General features: G+C 45.9%; 1 protein-coding gene across 22 annotated transcripts in view; it reads left to right on the top strand.

The window, feature by feature from the left end:
- RBFOX1 (RNA binding fox-1 homolog 1) overlaps nt 1-14,370 on the top strand; it is a 1,882,478-nt gene that overhangs the window by 172,392 nt on the left and 1,695,716 nt on the right. For all 22 annotated transcript variants that reach the window (XR_008992290.1, XR_008992289.1, XM_057487615.1 and 19 more), the window contains exon 2: nt 118-156. Coding sequence is in view for 20 of the 22 variants with exons in the window: in XM_057487615.1 (XP_057343598.1) it covers nt 118-156 (39 nt within the window). In the remaining 2 variants the exon portion in view is untranslated. The remainder of the gene's footprint in view (nt 1-117; nt 157-14,370) is intronic.

The following is a 14,370-nucleotide window of genomic DNA, read 5'->3' as shown; positions in this document are numbered from 1 at the left end:
TGCATCAAGTATTTCTGTCCAAGGAATGTAGATACTTTGCCTAAGAGAAAAACAAAGGAAAAGCAATTGGTTTAATGTGAAACCCAACATTTCTTGTCTTTGTATTTTTTTATGCAGGATCTACTGTCCCTGCCATACAGCCTGGTCGAGGATCAGGTAAGTACTCATTTTGTTTTGATTAAGGATTTTTGTTAAGTCTGGTAGATATGAAGGAGGTAAAAATGTGTCATGTACTCTATTATTATGCAAACCCAGCCCAGCCATCCAGGGAGCGTGGCTAAGAAGAGGCGTGGGCATCACCAGAGCCAATAGCCTATAGATTTCTTAACCTCGCCTCCCAGTTGAAGGGGCTCCAGGGCATAACTGGCACATACTTACCACCAGTACTTCAATCTGTGCCCAAGGCAGGCATCTATAATCAATCACAGCACAGTTCAGCCCTTGAGCAGAACAGTCACTACTAATTGTTAAAGGGAAACTGGTGACATGGAACCTACTGGCACCTTTGATGTACAAACTCTCAGAATGAAATCAGTTTTGCCAGGGTGTGGGTGGGTGGTTAGAAGTTTTTATTAGAAACAGTGATAGTGGTTGTGTGGGTGGGAACCATGCCCTCTATTTCATCATTCCGATTTGAAGGCAAGTGAAGGAAGCCACAGTTTCCAGCATCGTGCTACATTTTTATTAGCACTGGAGCCACCAGAGCTGGGCCATGTAAGAATATAATTGAACCAAATGGATCTATACCTTGGGGCAGTGCATTTTTTTATTTATTGATTCCAATTCTACATTATTATTGTTGCTTAACGAGGAAATAATGTAATTTCTAATGAAGCCACATGGCCCTTGGTTAGATGAAGTAAGGTTTTATTTCCCTTGTGATACTGTACCCTTTCTTCAATTAAAACCCAGGAAGGAAAATTAATACAAATATAAGAATTTTTTTTCCCTAAGATTAGTGTCAAGATAGCAGCTTTTTATTACACATATAAATTTCCTGTGTGATGGTTTTGGAGAGGCACATGGCTGGCCCTTGGGTGGACTGGAGATGGTTAAGTGGTGAAGGAGCCTTTGTGGGGAGGCTGACTTTGTGGTGTGTGTCATTTGAGTGGTGGTTAGAGCGTGCTCTGTGCTCCCACTGTCCCCTCTGCTCCTGCCAGTGTCACTGTCCACTGGAGTACCCTCCCCAGGCTCCTGCTGTTGGCTGCTGTTATGGGTAGAAGAATTTGAGTAATTGTGTGTGTGTGTGTTTTTCAAGTAATTTATTGAGATGAAATTCACATAACATAAAACAAGCCACTTCTAAGCGAACAATCGGCATTTGGTACAAACACTATGTTGTGCAACCACCACCTCTAAACATTTTCATCACCCCAAAGGGTAACTCCATTAGCACTCACCTCCCGTTCCCCATTCTGCCAGCCCCTGGAAACCACTCATCTGCTTTCTGTCTCTCTGGATTTGCCTATTCTGAAATTTTATATGAGTGGAATTATACAGTATGTGGCCTTTTGTGCCTGATTTCCTTCACCGAGCCCAATGTTTATGAGACTCATCCATGCTGCAGCATGCATCAGAACTTCATTCCTTTTCTGGCTGAATACAGATTCATTGTATGGATGGATCACACTTGTTTATCCATTCATTTGGGTTGTAACTACTTTTTGGTTATTGTGAATAATGCTGCTGTTAACGTGCATGTACAAGTATTTGTTTGAACACCTGTTTTCAGTTCTTTTGGATAGATACCCTGGAGTGGAATTGCTGGGTCAAATAGTAAGTAATTCTGTGATTAACTCTTTGAAGAGCAGTAAAATTGTTTTCTTTTTTTAACAAGAGGAAACTGAGTATCAGCAAGGTCTCCCCAGTGTCTGCTGGGATATGAAGTCTGGCAGGCCGGCTCCAGGTTTCCCACCACCGTGCCATCCTGCATCTGTGGGCGTCAGCCCCGGTCAGTGCATCCTATCCTGGGCACTGTACTTGGGGAAGGCAGGGGCAGGAAGGAGAGGGGACGCAGGCAGGCTCCTCTCACCTTGAGGGAACAAACATCATTCCTGGCCAGCCTTTCCAGGGGATTTCTGGTCCCTGATCTGCCCTCTTTTTCCATGGTGGCATCCTGACCTCTGAACTTGGAAGGTCTATGCAGTTGCTGGATCACTTGTTTGAGTTGGATTATTAATAGGTTGGCTGACTCAGTTACTCAATTTTTCTGTCTCTGTCTCTATATATACACATGTTGTATGTGTGTGCATATATATACATATATGTGTGTATATACACATGTATATATGTATGTATATATATATATCAGGGCGGACAAAGCCAACTTGATAAATAATAATAATAATAATAATAATAGTTCATCAGATATAAACTATGAGCTATGTGGTAACACCTGAATCAGCTTAACTCTCCATAGCACCTAGTTCAACTAGGTCCCATCATCCCTCCTTTTCTTCCATGGGGGACAGAGAGGTGAGGTAACTTGTTCACCATCACGCAGCTTGCGAGTGGCAGAGCTGGGATTTGAACCAAGCATCACAGTAGCCTACATTCTTCCTGCTGTGCCTGCAGCTTCTCCGGATTCCCACAGGCATCCGCGTTTTCCACACTAGAGCAGTGACTGATTATATTTAAACCTCATTACAGCTGTGGCTTTCCTGGACCCACATGGCCCCCAGAGCAACTTGGGATGCTAAGAAGTTTATAGTCCATTGTGTGAGAAAATGGGAATTCCTATCAGGAAAGGGCAATGTGTTTTCCTTGCTTCCTAGTGGTTTAGTGAGCAGCTTCTAGCAGAACAGATTATTTGGTGTCTGTGATCAAGGGGACTGTTGTGTTATAACTGACTGCACAAGTGGGCTGAGGTCTGGATCTGGGGTTGTTTATCCTTCTTCCCCCAGAGGGATCCTCCATGAAACTGGACAGGGAGGGCCCAAGTCCCTAGGGTCTGGCAGTCCAGAGAGCTGAAGACAGGATGCCTCTCAGGTGAGAGGGAGAAGAGGGTGATTAGGGTGACATGGCAGCTAGGTCCTGCTCCTGGGGAGTCTCTGGCTTCCCAGGTATCAAGCAGTTAACTGCTCTGCCTGGAAAGTAACTTCCTGAAGCCCTCACTTCCTCCCCTCAGACCCTCTCTCCTGATGATGAAGCTGCAGGGAGCTGGGGTACATTTACACCAATGGCGGTAATTCTCTGACCTATTAAAATGGGTAAATCTCCTTGGCAGTGGCGTATTTCTAAAACGTAGCTCAGAGGTGGGGGCAGAGGCACTGGGAGATGTGGCCAGGCCAAGAAGATTGATTAACCCCGAGGGGGTCTGTTCTGGAAACCTGCCACGCCCATGGCCCCCCTCAGGGCAGTTTGGGTAGAAAAAAGTGTGTCTTTGGCGCGAGTGTAAGTCCTTGCGTCGCCTCCCAGATGGATGAAAGCAGGCAGGCTGCTTTTCAGGTCGCAGTGGATTCATCCCTTTGATCACCTGCCTTTTTGTCTCTGTGAGTTCTCATGCCCCTGTTTTTCGCCGTCACAGGGAGCACAGGTCAGAATCTTATTATCACGGGCTCTTTAACTCCCTTCCAGCATCAGCAGGGAGTGTAACACTTCCTTCCATCCTCTGTTCCTTCCTCCTTCCTCTAGAGCTTCTGACCAAGAGGCATGGGAGACCCCGAGGAGAAGGGTCTGGCCCTTCTCAGACACCTACTGTGTGCCAGGGGACCCCCACAGGTAAGGTGATTATTGAGCCCATTTTAGCAGGTGGGGAACCTTACTCTCAGGTGAATAGCCGATTCAGCTCACTGGATGCAGAACCGGGATTAAGATCTGGGTCCGACTGGCTGGAGGGGAGCGTTTGCTCTTTCTGAGGCTGCCTCAAGGACCCGGAGAGGTGGTGCAGGTGCTTGGACACATCTCCTTGCCAGTGTCCAGGCTCCTCACCTTTTCTCAGGGCTCCCCATCGGGCTGGGCATTACCTCCTTTCACCAGCTGTTTGTAAGTTCGCATTACCCTCCGTGTCTGAGAGGCTGGGACTGGCATCCTAACGATCGTTTTTTAGCAGAAGGAATGCTCCTTCCTGCTCAGCAAGTGTCAGTTTATAATTACCAGAGTAATTAGAGCAGGATTTACCATCTGAGGCTCTGTGGATGCTGCAAGGCTGCCTGCATAGGTAGCTCTGGCTTACAGGGGTGTCTGACTCCCTAAGGAATCCATGGCGTCCACATGGAATTACCTGCTCAGAGTACCCAGGAAGATCCAGGGACTTCTCAGGATTCTAAGAATAATGCCCAAGCATCCTGACCACAGTACCCTCTGACCTTGCCTCTTTCAGCCTCCAATCCCGGAGGCCACCTCCTTTTAGGAGCCTCAGATGACTGGCCAAATGACAGCATCTCTCCTGCTCCACACATTCTCTTTTCCGTTGCTCTATTTTGTCTTCTTCATGGCGCTCAGCACTGAAATAATATTCTTTTCTCGTTCTCATGTTTATTCACTTGACTCCCTCTTACTAAAATACAAGTTCCTCAAGAACCATGTCTTGCTCACTTGTCTTCGCGTGTCTTGTTGAATGAAACCCCGAGAGCTCAGCTGACACCTCATTATTCCTGTTACACTCTGTCACATCCCATTGTTTACCACCATGCCTCCATTTTTAATTACTTTGCCTCCTTACCTTTTTTCCTTTGTACATGGCAGAGGACTGTAAGATTCCTAATGAGCACCTCATCTTTGCTACTGGATCCCCAGCAGCTTGTGTAGTACCTGGTATGGGGGTGATTCTGAATGCACATCGTATGTGTGGCTGGAGAGGGGGCTGGGTGGATAAATGGGCAAGTCGGGCTGAGTTTCCCTGAAATACCCCTTGGACAGTTATAAAGGGTGTTCTCTATCTGACAAACCTTATTAATTTTAAACCCAGGAGCCTCGTGTCCTTTATTTTTTATCTGAGGTGGGTTGGTTAGGGGCTCCCAGAGCTACTGTATTTCTGTCAATTTCTCTTGGTACTGGCCAGACTTTATGCTTTATATATTTTGAGCCCATGTCATTTGACTCACAAAGGCTATTTATTGACTAGTGTTGGTTATGGATTGAAACTTTTATGAATATACAATGACCATCTTGAGCCTGGTTAATGCTTTCCGCCTTGGGTTTTTCTGAAATCAATGCTGTTTTCCATCTTTCTTTGGTGCCCCTGGGCCTGGACACATCCTTTCATTGTTACCCTTCTTTTTCATTTCCTTTTCTTGCAAGTGTCTCTTGGAAATAGCCTATGGAAGGATCTTATTTATTCACCCAGCCTGCGAATCTTAGCCTTTTACTAGAGGAGTTCAGTATATTTGCCACAATACATATGTTTGATCACCTATCGTTTAAAAATTACTCCTTAAAAATAACTTTTCTTGTTGCTTCATTTATTCTCTTTCTTCTGGCTCTATAGATTCTGTTTGATTTGCTTTTATCTTACCTGCTGGTTTGAAAGGTAGGAATCTTGTTATTAATTCTACATGTGGTTGCCTTTCACTTCTTTGGAAAGGATGCTGTAACCTTTGTTTCTCTAATAGTCAAAGAAGAATGGAATAGCATCTTTGAACTCCGTCCAGGCGTGATGAGGAAATTTAGCTCACCTGCACTCTGCATTTCCCTACCCCCTTCTTCCAGCTCCCCAGTCTTTGTCACTATAATTGGGACTTTCAGAGCCAGCTTAGTGTCCAGAAGTGATAATTTTGACATTGTCATAGTCATAGTCAGTGCTTGTAGGGAGTTAATGTGTAATGGGTGCTATGCTAAGCATCAAATATTGAATTTCTTACCTAATCTTCTTGACAACCCAGTGAGGACCTGGTCTTTGCTTCCACTTTTTGATGATGAAAGTGAGTCCTTGGGGTTTCATAACCTGCCCAGGGTCACACGTTTGAGTAGGTGGCAGAGCCATTAGTACCTGGAACTGGCTTGAGCTTTTAGCCATGGCTGTTTTGTTCACTGTCAGAAATGACTGCTGCCCACGGTGTGTGGCTTTGGAAATGTATTTATACTCAGTGGCTCACTGGGGCTCTTACCTGCTGTTTCCACCCACAGTGCTCCCTTCTCAAGTTTGATTTACATTATTGACCCCAGACTTCTAGACCAGCACCACTCACATTTTAATGTGTTGGGGAAGCTCCTAGGAGCTCTTGTTCAAATGCAGAAACAGATTGAGTAAGTCTGGAGTGAGACCTGAGATTCTGCATCTCTTGTAAGCTCCAAGGCGACGTGGATGCAGCTGTTCTGAATGCCTTTCTCTGACAGCAAGATTCTGGATTACTCCAGAGCCGGGTCCCTGTCTGCTTAATTGGCCTTGTTTTTATTGGTGTGCTCGCTCATTACTCTTTAATGCAGTGGTTAAGCAAATAGACCCTGAAGACAACTGCCTCGAATCAAATCCCAGTCCTGCTACTGACGCACTGGGATTGCAGTCCCATCTCATGGGGTTGTTGTGGGGTTTATGCAAAGTGAGGTAAGTGAAACGTTTACAGCAGTGTCTGGCACACGCCGAGGGCAAGACTCATGGTTGGTGTTGTCCCTGGTTCCATCAAAGCCTATTGATTTATCACTGCACAAACCCTTTGCTACCTCCCTCTTTTTCCCCCCAGCTCCTTTCCTAGCCTTTGGGATTTGTGCAGACCTTCCTTCCCCTTAACCTCTAGGTTCTTCCTGTTCCCTCTACATGAATCCTTTCCTCGAAGTGGCTGAGCCTCACCTCTTCGTGCAGCCCTCCTGGTTAGCTTTTCTCAATCTAGCCCTAGTTGGTCTTAGAAAAATGTCTTCCTCTCCATCTAGCCACAAGAGTACCTATTGAACTTTCTAATGTTTTTGTGCCTGTCGATTTTGAAAATACACTTGGATAAATTATTTTGGATAGGAACAGGGCTCCTGGGGATGATTTGAGTGAGGGCAGTGCCGCGGTTCAGCTACCTGCAGGACTCCTCTGCCTGGGTGGGCTGTGCAAGCTTGGCTTCTAAAGGGAATTGCTTAGGATAATCGAGGTTTAAGGGCCATTGGATAGAGAGAGCAATGGAAGAAGAGAAAAGAGAAACAAGCAGTTGCCAGTTGGAGGAAAACTTTGGAGAAAGAGATTTCTTTGAAGGGATTTGTTGGGAAGTTGTGCACAAAGTTATGTGCAACATTTTCCTTTGTCCCATCAACCTGTGAACTGTTCAGCAAAATGTCCATTTCCTGTTAGTGTCTTGTAGTGTTGGCTCTGTTTTAGGGAATGGTGATGAAGTGCTAGGTACAGTCTCAAGGTGGATATGACAGAGTCAAACTGATGCACTGGCAGCTCCTTAAATGGGCAGCTCATCTGCTCTGAGGTGGGACTCAGGTGTAAGTATTCTGACAACTTCCCAAATGATTCCAAACTACAGCTAAGGTTGGGGACCACTGACTTAGAGCCATGTGCCCCACATTCATTCTGTAAGGTGTTCATAGCATGAAGTTCCCAGAGCAGTTTTTTAAAAAGATGGCTGCCATGTTAGTGTGGTCATGGAAGTTTGGGAAACAAAATTAATTAGATTTCTTCACTGCAGAGCTTATCAGCACCTTTAATATGCTGACAATATGCTTTGACCTTACAACCTTTTTGAGGAACAGCTCTTAACATCCTGTGGGTACTCGATGGCTGCTTTTTATCTTCAGGCCCTAGCGCCAATTTCTGCTGAAAAGTTCCACTAGATATGTTTACTCGGACAGATATGATGATGATGATGGTGCCGGTGAAGAAGACAGTGATTTTGATTATGATCATCTCATGACCAAGTAAAGACCCAAAGGACTGGGAGGGAGATGCTCCAGCCCCTCTCTTGGGGATAGGCTGTCTTTCCTACCAGGTGGCCCAGACTGTCATTTCCAATTTGGGAAGCGGTCTTACTTTGCATAAGTGATTGAAGTAATTGCACCGGCTGTTTCTCCTAATCTACAAGATGCTGTGTAGGGATGGGGCAGCTAATGGGGTTAGTTCTGATTTTCTCTAGATTGTTTTTGATCCACAGTCACCCTAATTGCAATCTCCATATTCTGGGAGCCAGGGTGCATGTGTATGCCAAACTCTCCTGTCTTCTCATGGGCCTCTGTGGCAGGCTGAATTCCTTATGGCTACGTGTGGATGCACCATAGCTTTCTGATTGCAGAAAGGGCTCCCTTTAGATGCAAACTTGCGAAACGATGTGTTTTGTCACTAAAGGGAATTTCTGGCTCAGGCACTATTGTCCTTCCCCCACCATGTAATGTGATGTTTTTCATCAGCTCCGATAGAAGGGATGTGATGGGAAGCTCAGTTCACCCAACCCAAAATGTGGTTCTCCTTGTTTCTTGCAGTACATCATGGTGTCCAGCCTGGCTTACCTACTTTTGGGTGACCGTTCTTTTTTGCTTCAGCAGATCAGTCAGGAGGGAGCAAGGAATTCACAACCCATAGAACTGAAATTCTGCATCCCCCATCTCCCTGGGAGGAGCAGGTGATGGAAGAGGCAGCCAAATATCCCCGATTCTATGGCCAAATATTACCTCATCCCTGGGGGCTCAGTTGGCAGAGTAAATTTCAGAGCCTTGGCAGTTTTCATCCCCATTTAGGTTAGACTAGCAAAGGGAGTTAGATTTTTAAAAGTGGGATGGTATTCACACCGTCTGACCCAAGCAGACAGAGGGTTGGAGTGGGCTAACAGAGAGAGGGAAAGCTGTGAGCTCCTGGCAGTGGAGATCCTGGTGCGCCTTCCAGTAATGGGTAATAAATGTGCAGTTATTTAATTTGGAGTCAGAATGGCAGCATTATCGATTACCTGGAACGTCTATAGCTCTAGACAGTGAAAGCCCTTTGTATGAAGAAGTGTTGTCTGTAGCAAATTGTTGAGTATTTAAAGTTAAACAGATACACACAACACATACATGAGGTCATTTTCATTGGCTTTAAAAGTGTAGGATTAGAAGTGCTAATCAACTCTGAGATGCCAGACCAAGATTCAGACATGCAGCAGGAGGAATGGATAGCATCTGTTTATCTGTCCAGATCTACTTTCTGTTCTTTTCCACCCTGCAGTCTACCCTGGGAGGCTTCCCTGGGTAGACTGCAGCACGAGGCTTCCATGCCACTGGCTTCTGGTTGGGTTTGGGCAGTAGGGAGCCAGTGCAGGTTGTAGGAGGAGGTGGGGGGGGGCATTTATAGACCCTGCTCCCTCTGGTGGACTGCTGCATTTCTAAACTAAGATCTCAGGCAACCCTCTGTTCAGGCTCAGAGGTGGTGGCAGGGCCTGGAATCCCACAGCTACCAGCCCCAGAGCACTGTGGTTATCTCTTGTGTTCCTCCCACCCCCTGCCCACACCTTTATAAATAGTCCCTTTATTAGATTCCTCTCAAATTATCCTAATTTGAGTGCTCCATCTGTTTCCTTCTGGGACCCAGGGACAATGGGCAAGATAGAGCTTATTCCACTACATAAAAATGGAGTCACAGTTTAAATGTCACCTTTACAGAGAGAACTTCCTGACTCCTGTTAATCTCTTACAGTGTATGTTTGATTTCCTTTATGGCATTTGTCAAATCTTGATCCTTTCTCTTGATTGGCTTATTAGCATGTTCATTGCAAGTCTCTTCCCCTAGAACAAGGACTGTGAGCACAGAGACGGTGATTTGCCCAAGGCCACACAGTTAGGAGGGGAGAGAGATGCAATTTGAAACCAGGCCTCTCTGATTCCGAAGTACCCCCTCCCAGAGCCAAGCCCAGAGGCCCAGCCGCAGGTGGGGTATTATTTTCTTAGAATCACTCCACCTCTGTTACTTGTATTCATGGTGGACAGAAAAAGCTTAGGTTTCCTTAGGTTTTCTTGAGCCTGAAGTTGCTTCCTTTCTTGCATCAGGCATTTTGCTTGGATGCAGAGGCAGAGACTGGTCCTCAGCATCCACTGTCCTTCCCTTTCTCTGCTCTGCTCTCCGTGTTCTCCAGCTCAGCCACCAGGAGCAGGACTGTCCACAGGCCCTTCTTTCTCCAGGCAGGTGGTTTCCATGCTCAGGCCTGCCAGGCACTGGGCCACTCAGAGGCTCTGGGGGCAGGATCTTCCCCAGAGATATAAGCTGTCTCAGATTCAGAGTGACTTGTGATCTGGGCTTCCTTTCAGCAAGAGACACACAAAAGAAATCCCTGGCATGCTCTGTAGAATCGCTATGATGTGTGCCAAAGTGTTTGACCCCAGGGGGAAGTTGGAGGGGGATTTTGTCCTGATCTCCCTTAACGGTCCCAAGGAGGACGAGATAAGGGTGCATGCATACCCGGTACACATCCAGAAATGCCTCACACACCTATAATCATGTGTAGACAAAATCAACTCCTACAGTTTCATTTTTTCCAAATATAGACAAGCATAAAGAAGAAAACAAGAAAATGTTCCATGATCCCATCACCTAGATAATCCCTGATGACATTAAATATGCACTTTGGTTGGACAATCCAAATGGGACAGAAGGATACAAAATGACTCATCCCCCTGCTCCTCCAGCCCAGTCTGTCCTACTTCCCAATGGCTTCCTGAATTCCTTCTAGAAAAGTCCTATATGGCTATGCTTGTGTGTGTGAATGTGAATATTGATACCAAAGTGGTTACGCATAACACTCTTTTGTAGCTTGATTTTTTTCATCTTTTCTCTTGGAGCTCTGTCTATATCATCAGTAGGAACAGTTCTATTGCTTTCTTTGCAATGGCTGCAGAATATGACATTTTATGGATATACCTTGATCTGTTTGATCTTAATAGTAAGGTTGTTTCTACTGATTTGCTCTTAGAAATAATATTTCAGAGAATATCACTGTGCATATATCTTACCACATTTTGCAAGGAATTCCCTGTAGACTATATCCCTGAAGGTAGAACAGCTCAGTGAAAGGTGAGAGCATTTTGAATTTCAATAGATACTGCTAAATTACCCTTTGTGACAGTTTAGCCACATATATGATCATATCATGTGACTGGTGTCCTACACAAGTATATTGATTCTAAAAATATTCAAGACACTTACTATTGGTGGTAGAAGAGTTTGTTTGTTCTTTTTTACATTCCTATTGGTTCACACAACCTCTGTGGCAGCAGTTTTCATGTTGAGTTGACTTCTCTTCTCGTGTTTGGCTCCGCCATTAGACTGGTGTCATCTAAGACAGGGTCGGGGTCTTAAATTCAGAGTCCTTAACCCAGCACAGTAGCTAGCTTATAGTTGACATCCATACATGTTTGCCTGGATCTTTCAACAGTTCTGTTCCATATGGCAAGTGCCATGGAAACACATTCTTAGCTCTCAAGGATGTGATTATCACTCAGCTGTGTGTCTTCTTGCTCATGGCCACTTACTGTGTTCTGTGATGGAAGATACTATGTTACCACGTAGGCTAAGATTTCTCAGTCAGCTTCTGTGTTACTTTTCTCAGGCTGCTGACCTAAAGAAGCATAAAGAAGAAAACAAAAAAATGTTCTATGATCCCATCACCTAGATAATCCCTGATGACATTAAATATGAAAACAGACAATTAGACTGAAGGTGTCTAATTCTTCATACTTGGTGACTTAAACAACAGAAATGCATTTTCTCACAATTCGCAAGTCCAAGAGCAAGGTGTCTCTGGGCTGTTCTCTTCGGAGGCCTCTCTCCTTGGCTTGCAGGCGGCATTCCCTCCCTGTGTCTGTGTCCTCATCTCCTCTTCTTATAAGGACAGCTGTCAGATCGGATTAGGGCCCACCCATAGGACCTCATTTCATCTTCATTACCTCTGTGAAGACTATACAAATGCAGACGCATTCCGAGGCACTAGAGTCTAGGACTTCAGTGTGTGGGTTTTGGAGGGGCACAATGCAGTCCCTAGGAGCCACCCTCTCACACTTGGTGACAGGGACCCCTGTCCCAGGAAGGATCCTACACTAGCATTTTCACTGTGCCGAGTCACATGATAAACCTATTGGGCATCACTTTTCATCATCACAATGCCTTCTCCAACCTCTTTCAGAGACCAGGACTTAAACGACTCTTGGTCCAGGTGAGCCATGGAGTGTCTGGGGCAGGGCAGCTTGGGCCATGCCTCAGGATGTAGGCTCAGATGGCTTTCTTGTGCCTAGCACCCCTGCATGCTGAAGGAGTCCCACGCTCCATCCTGTGCTGGGAAGCAAGGGCAGATGTGTGTGTGGCTGTTTCTCCTGCCTCTTGGAGCCCAGCCTGGCCTGGCTGGTGAGTGCAACTTTTCATGGGCAAAGCCCGTGGAGGGAAGAGATCTAGGGCTGCTTGCACAACTCGGAGTGTGGGCCGGGAAGGAAGGCAAAGCAGGCACGTGATTCAAATCTAGTTGTCCAGGCTAAAGCTGATGGACTGTAGGCAGTCCTGGAAGAGTGGTGTGCACCCCGGTTCTGAGGCCACGCCCAGGTTCATTAGGAAAGAATGTCTTGATCCATTAAGGACGGCTGCTGAGGGTCAGGGCAGAGTTTGGGGCTGTGAGGCCTATCCTGCTTCTAAATGTGCCACTGCCGTGCACAGAGCGGGCCATCCTAGCATGTGCTGCCCCTTCAGAGGCCTCTGAGTGCGTAAGTTTTCCCAGGAGTAAGGAGCATGTCTTCGGCCTTAGTGCGCCCAGAATAAGGAATATTCTCCAGGACCTGAAGGGCAAACAAAAGGCAAGACTCATTGTTCTTTAGTGACTGTAAGCAGCTTGTGGTCAGACGACCCTTTTTCAATGCTCTGCTTTTGATTTTCTTTGAGAAGTCACCCTATGGGGCAGATCCAGCCTGTCATCTAGCACAGTCATCAAACCTGGTCATGAACAGCGTCCCAGAGATTTAACCTCAGAAAGGGCCTTTGTGTCTGTGGCCCCGTGGAGGGCAGTCATTAAAATATTTTATAAGGCATGACTGGTGGGAGTGACACAAATGTGCTTCTCACCAGAATTCAGTCCTTTAAGACTTGAGGTTCTGTAAAGGGATATGGTCACCATTTCTTCTGAGTCATTCTAGAGGCACCAATAGCAGGGGTGGCAAATGAGATGTAAGTGCCGTCAGATACGCTTGGCAGATGACGTCAGCCCATGAAGACGCCTGGGTCTCTGCTGGTCTGTGGTCGTCGCTCTTTCCCCAGTGTGGCTCCAGATGCTCCTTGAGGAGCCTTGCTCGTTTCACCCCAGGAGGCATGTTTTCCCCATTATTTATAATAGCAGAGTCGCTTCAGGTCTCTGAGACTCCTTCAGTCTAATTGTCTCTGGCTTCCATACCTTTCAGATCTAATCTTGTGGACTGACAGCTTCCCGTCTATATGGCCGTCCTGGCTGTCAAACTCCATGTTTTGTAGAGTGAAATACAGCAAACCTCACTACTTTTGGATATTCCAGTTTGTCTTTCATAATGCTCCAGATGAGACTGGAGCTGACATTTACTTTCTGATCTGCTGATAAAGCAAAGGCCTGTTGAATGAATACAAATATGGATGAGCATATCAGTTATCTATTGCTGTGTAACAAATCACCCCAAACTTAGTGGCTTGAAACAACAAACATTTATTATCTCATGGTTTCTGTGGGCCAGGAGTTGCACAGGGACTTAGTGATCCGCCTCCAGGTTTCTCACAGACTGCAATCCAAATGTCAGCTGGAGCTGCAGTCAACTTGAGGCTTGGCTGGGGAGGGACGGTTTCTAAACACATGCATGAGGCTGGTCGAACTGAGAGCCTCAGGTCTTTGCTGGCTGCTGGCTGGAGACGTTCATTCCTTATGCGTGGGCTACACTACAGGGTCCCAGCTTCCCTTAGTGAGAGAGGGCACCTAAGACTGAAGCTGCAGGTTTTTGTAATCCACCTTTGGAAGTGATATCTCATTGCTTCTTTTTTATTCCTTTCATTAGAAGCAGTAAGTTCAGCCCACACTTAAATGGAGGGGATTACATGAGGGTGTGACTACCACGAGTGGGGATCCTTGGGGGAGGGCCATAACTGGAGTGCACACTGATGTGCTTAATCATAATGATGACATCAAAAATATTGAGCCCATACCAAATGGCAGGTACCGTAATCAGGGACTTATATAGATTTTAACATTCATTCCTCATTATAACTCAAGAAGGGAGTTCACAGATGAAGAAATGGAAGCTTACAGAGTTAAGTAACTTGCCCACCAGTCTGACTCTGAAGCCTAGGATTTTCGCTGGGAGGTCCCAGGACCCTTGAATGAGTTTAGTAGTTTCCCTAAATGCTGCCAAGAATTTTTAGATGTGCTTGTGAATGTGCACGCCATGTGGAAACACAAGAATGAACATGGGTCAGGGACTGAGATAGAATTTGTGTTCAGGTTCCTTCTCTGTCACTTAACACTGTGACTTTAGGGATATCATTATCCT

The sequence above is a fragment of the Manis pentadactyla genome, chromosome 10, assembly GCF_030020395.1.
Source record: "Manis pentadactyla isolate mManPen7 chromosome 10, mManPen7.hap1, whole genome shotgun sequence".
Classification (NCBI taxonomy): Eukaryota; Metazoa; Chordata; class Mammalia; order Pholidota; family Manidae; genus Manis; species Manis pentadactyla.
This window is presented reverse-complemented; position numbering and strand designations above follow the sequence as displayed.